Here is a 5799-nt window from a genome sequence, read left to right as displayed (position 1 = left end):
CCCCCCCCCCCCCCCAACTCTGGAGGGCCAGGGATTTGGATGGTGCAGAGAACACCCCAAGTTAGTTCTTCCATGCTCTTGGTCAGTATCTAGTTATAATGATGTAGGGTGTAACTTCTCTTAGTTTTTTGCTATGCTGTCAGCTCCTGCTTAAATGGTTTTATTTCCTCTCTCCTGCAGGTCACTTCACCTGGGAAAAATACCTGAAAGAGACATGTGCCATCCCAGCTCCTGCCCATTGCTTCAAGCAGGTAATTGGTGGTGTAGTGTTATGAGAACAACAAAGGGAATGGATAATTCCAGATTCTAGTTCAGAGCAAACCTTGGAATAGAGAAAGCGGACACTGGGCAGGAATGTGTGTACGATGAAGCAAAGATAGAATAGATACATTTAGACAAGCCATATATGTTACAGAACAATCCAGGGGAGTAATTCTCAGATGTGCGTGAATAGGAATATTAGAGCATCTCTTTGTCTCTGCAGGACTCGCACGATGAAGGGAAATGTGTAGATTGGATCATTAGTCAGTGTGAAGTATGATTTAAGTTTCACTGGATCCACACTGGTAAAATGAACGTCCTGCCCACTTCTCTTCTATGTTTTCCAATTATTGGTGAGCCAAATAGTGTTTTCTAAGGCATTGGGCATTTGGTCAAATTGCTGGAGCTGCTACCCTAATTATTAGACCAGCTGATGCAAAGGACAAGGAATAAACTAATAAAATGACAGTGGGTCAGGATTAAGGGACCTGGGCTTTGGTATATAGACTAAGGAGAGTATAGGGTTGGAATATCAGAGAAGATGCAAATCAGAATTAGGAGTTCAGGTTACTGTGTTTAGTTTCAGGTTTGGCCTGTACTGTGGTTGGCTTGGGCTAGTGCTCTGAGCTGCTCACTTACAAGTTCAAAATATGTTTTAATATGGTGGGGTGTTTTTTATTGAAGGAGAGTGTGTGTTTATGGGAGTGGTTAGATAGCCACTTCTGTGTAAGCTGGGTGAGTGGTGCTCATGGAATGAAGCCCAGGAGAAAAATCTGACCCAGGATGTCTAGGTGAAGCCTATGATAAAAGGCTGAATTGTGGATGGCAGGGCATCAGGGCCTTGGCTCACTGAGCTTGCTCTGCTTTCCTCTGCAGTGCCTGCTTCAACACTGGGCTTGGAGGACACTTTCTAGCTTCAGTTGCCCAAAGAAGTGCTGAAGCAGGTAGTGCTTGTGCCATAGGAAGGAAATGGCACATGTTGGAACTCCTGGCTCTCACTGGATCCTTGTTCTTTTCCCTGTAGTCATATACTCCACCCACTAATGAATTCAAGATCAGCATGAAACTAGAAGCCCAGGACCCTAGGAATACCACCTCTACTTGCATTGCTACTGTGGTGGGTCTGACAGGTGCACGCCTCCGCTTGCGTCTTGATGGCAGTGATAACAAGAATGACTTCTGGCGCCTGGTGGATTCTGCTGAAATTCAGCCCATAGGGAACTGTGAGAAGAATGGAGGGATGCTGCAGCCCCCATTGGGTGAGTCTAAATTCTCATTTAGCCAATAGAAACCAGCTACCATGCCATGTGGGAAAATCTAGTATCCTTTGCTTTTCCAGTGGAGTATGGACTCTGCTTCCCTAATAGGGCAATCTGCACTGCAGAGTTAACTTGGATTCTCAACTAGATATAACCTTTAACTTGGCTTTGATCCACATACACATGCCCCTCTTGTCTATGTGCAGTATGTACATTCAGGCAAACTGGCCCAGCCTGAATGCCCTTTATGGCAAGAATAGGGGCCTACCTGTTTTTTGCATAGACACAGACTAAATCATTCAAATGTTACTAGTCCTTCAGTGTCTTCCACAAATCCGTCCTGTGTGTCCTGAAGGACAGGAATGTTTTTCAGCAATTCACTGAGGAAAGAACATAGAGAAGCTCACTTTTACTGTGGCACAAAGAGTCATAAAATGGGTCCCCAGAAGTCCTGGTGACATGCAGATGAGTGAAGTACCATTTTGGACACAGTAATTAGGGTAGAGCTTTTGGCCATTCACCGTTGATCTAGGCTAATCTAGGTATTTAGATTCCATGGTTGTCCAAATTAACTTTGCAGTGAAGACATACCCACAATCCCAGAGCCTACAGGACAATGTAAGGACCACACTGTTCTAGAACTGGTCTGAGCATCAGCCACTGCTTTTGGCTTAGAGCATCACTCCCACCAGCCATCATTTATTTGCCAGGTCCTCTCAAACAGTACACTTTTCTCATCCTATAAGATAGTCTCTCTCATATCCATTACGTCAGAAGACTGGAAATGATGCATAGAGTGGAGAATGCCTTCCTAAGATCTTTAAATTGTAATACAGACCATAAACAAGGAGAATTGGTAACACTGAGGTGTTTATCTTAGTCATTACTAACTCTGGCAATCATTGGTAAATTTAGTTAAGCCAAAGTAATTTATTTTCCTTTGTTACCCAGTTGTATTTGTGGCCACTGACTATCAGTCAACAGGAAGACTTGGTTAACAAGTGTAGGCATTAGTAGAGAACCAGTTAGATGAGTTTTATATAGCTCACTTGTCTTCATTAGAGTTTCATTTTGGGCAGTGGATTGACCCAGTTTGGGCAAGAGGCCATTTAACAGAGAAAAAAAGCATGAAAGGGCTCCTGTTGATTTAAAGCCTTATCTTGAATGAGCATGACATTCACGGCATTTCATCTCTGATTTATTAAAACTCTATTTAGCTTTAGCTGTCTTTAGATATTAGAACTTCCCCATTTTTTAATCTCCCAGGTAAACACCATTTTTCTTTTTACCACTGGTCAAATGGTTCCCTAATGAGCTGAACTGATGCATATTCAATCCAGATTAAACAGCTATCTGAACTTCATGCCTTCATTCAGGTGGCAGTTCTCTTGGAGTTTTGGGAGGTGTCTTTATTAAGCACCCATTCCAGTTGGTATATTCTGGTAGGGACCAGACTGAGTTGTGACAGCAGAATAAAGACTTGCACATGAGACCTTTGAAGGAGATACATTTTATCTCTAAGGATGCAGTCAGACATAGCGCTTGAACTGTTCTAAGAATGTCTCTGGAGCTGGTTCACCATTGCCGTGTGTCTGAGGTGTCTGCACGGACGATGCAAAGGGTTCCAAGTAGAAGTCACCTTTTAGGCATTGCAGTGCCATTGATCTGCCACCAGGGAGTGGAAGTGAGTACATGGTTCACTTAGTTTTCTGCTCCCCCTTGCACTGACATTGAGTTCAGTAAAGACCCATTCCTGTGCTTTCCTGAGATCTGTGTGGTGGAGCCTTGACTGGGAGTGTCTAGGTATGTGTGGGAGGGGTGGGGACTGCCTGGACCTCTGCATCTGGGTTCCTGTGGGGCTGGATATTTCAGAGCTGCCCGCTTTGTGGCTTTTAAAGAGCACTTTTCCTCCAGGCTGCTCATCAATTTACTTTAGTTCCTGGAAAGTGACGAGGATTTGGTGAATGCCAGGCAGATTTGATGGTGGGGAGAGAGCCAAGTAAGGTGGGGAGGGACTGCCTGGACCCCTGCTTCTTTGTCCCTGGAGCTGGTCAGTTTTCTTTTATTGGTGGCAGTGGAGTCTTTTGGCAGTCCCTTGGAGTCTCAAGCCCCCAGGCACACACAAGCATGGGTTCAGGTAGACCCCTTCCTCCCCTACCTGGCCACCTTCCAGCCCAAATAAGCCTGGCGCGCATGGAACCCTGGTCAGTTGCCACCGCAGAAGGAACTTGAATAGCTCTTTAAAAGTCATGGAGAACTGCTCCCAAGGCCCCCGGCTAAGGACACTGCATGCAGGCCATAGAAGTTGAGGCAATACAGTTCTGGCTGCGTACCAGAGTAGCCAATTGCTTGTGACTGTTGGAGTGAGAGTGATGAGTGGTGCAGGTGGGAAGCCTGCAGGACCAACCAGACAGTAGTCATTGAAAGCTGGGTGCCTGCACATAACATTGAACCAGTTCATAGACAGCCCATTCAAAATAATACTTGCTTATCCAGGTATACTTTTGAAATGGTTCAGGAAGTTTAAACTGTTCAAAACTGGCTTTTACATCTCAGTGCTTGCAGTTTAAACCACAGTTAAACCAGTCCTAAGAGTTATGTTTGTCTGCACCTCAAGCATCCTTTGGGAGGTGTCAAGTGGATGTCCAGCCTGGAGTGTCGATAAATGTGACATGGGAATGGATTCAGTGAAAAGTAAGCTTGTCTGGGAAGGTGAAAGCTGCATGCCTTGGTGTATGGGATGCTGACACACTTTTATTTTTTTTAGTGCTACAAAGATCTTGGCTCTTATTTATCACAGGTTTCCCATTTTTTTTAGTGTGACACAAAGCCTGACCGTGTGGCTACAGGCTTTTTGCCACATTAAAACAGCAGATAAAGTGCAACAAGTTTAATGTATGTCAGAGCCCATGAGTTCTTTAAATTCACGTTGCTGATAGTGGGCAGCACCATGACTGAGGGTTTCTAGGACTATGTTGAATACATCTGCTGAGCATTTGGCCCTGTGAATCTGTACCCAATTTACTACAGAAGACTGATATAAGAAATCTCTCTCCTCCCTTGGTAACAACCGCCATCTCCCATTCTTCTCAGCTGTAAAGATTAAAAAACCCTCCCCAAAAAACCCAACCAAGCAAACAAAAAAATACCTAGGGAGTGTGACCTTCTGGCTCCCTCTGATGAACCCAGAATGAGCTGACTTCAGAGATCCTAGTATGTAAGAAATAAGATTGTTTTGGCTGTTAAAAGTCAATCTTGAGCTTTGTATCCAGGTTGAAGCTGTATTGGTCTAGAGAAAAAAGCAAGGGCTCATGGACAGAGGTGATTGATACCTTTTATTAGACCACCAAGTTTTTTGCAAATAATGTTTTTAATTACAAGCTTTTGGACACAAATACCCTTCATCAGGCATTGGAAAAGATTGTAAAAGTTTTCCTGGGTCAGAATGAAAGTTCATTTTTCACAGGATTTCACAAAGAAATCAATAGATGGAAAACTTGAGCTTTGGTGTATACAGCCTTTGTGTAATGTGAGGTTTGCAGCTATACTTTGCCTGATTTGGCTGGACCTCATGCATCCTATTTCCAGTTGGTCACAACTGCTAAGATCTACTCGGTGAGACTGGCCTTTTAAATACTTTATTCCATTTTTTTAAAAACAATTGGGTTCTGGCCTCCATAGATTTTTCTGCCAGAGAAAAACTTGACATATCTGACATATTGTACTTCTTCACTCTTCCTATATTTACCCATAGCAGGAGAGAGGAACCTAGTACATCTGTTAACATCTGCTCACATTTTTTTTAACTGAGTATCAGATAGTGTCCATAAAATCTGCTGTTATCAGAAACAGTAGTCAGTTCTGTATGAGACTTTTCCCAGTGGATGCTGATCCATCTCTTGTGTATGAATTTTATCCTTGAAACTCTCAGGGTGTAAGCAAACATAACAACTATATGGCTATCAAAGTACACTGTTACACACTTATAACAAAAGTGTTTCCTCTTTATGATTTTTCTAACAATGCAGGTGTAGCAGAACTGCTCCAGCTTTAACCCTCGTTCAACCTTATCTCACCTGTATTGCTACAGGATGTTAAGGGTGTAAGGGTTAGAGTGTAACAGTTGCTCTAATGTCACTGAAATGGTGCACCGCCCCACCCTACCACTCCTTTTCTTAAGCAGCTACAAATTGTACCTTTGTCCATACCCTTAGATTCGTATTTTGAAAATTAGTGTCTTTTTTCATAGTTTCTAGGGTCAGAAGGGACCTGAGCAGAT

General features: G+C 43.4%; 1 protein-coding gene across 4 annotated transcripts in view; it reads left to right on the top strand.

The window, feature by feature from the left end:
* SCMH1 (sex comb on midleg homolog 1 (Drosophila)) overlaps window positions 1-5799 on the top strand; it is a 148030-nt gene that overhangs the window by 24634 nt on the left and 117597 nt on the right. For all 4 annotated transcript variants that reach the window (XM_019512124.1, XM_019512123.1, XM_019512121.1 and 1 more), the window contains exons 4-5: window positions 181-251; window positions 1286-1520. In XM_019512124.1, coding sequence (XP_019367669.1) covers window positions 181-251; window positions 1286-1520 — 306 coding nt within the window. The remainder of the gene's footprint in view (window positions 1-180; window positions 252-1285; window positions 1521-5799) is intronic.

Source organism: Gavialis gangeticus, unplaced genomic scaffold (assembly GCF_001723915.1).
Source record: "Gavialis gangeticus isolate Ggan-Ray unplaced genomic scaffold, GavGan_comp1, whole genome shotgun sequence".
NCBI lineage: Eukaryota > Metazoa > Chordata > Crocodylia > Gavialidae > Gavialis > Gavialis gangeticus.
Note: the sequence above shows the minus strand (reverse complement) of the source record. Positions and strands in the feature narration are given on the sequence as shown.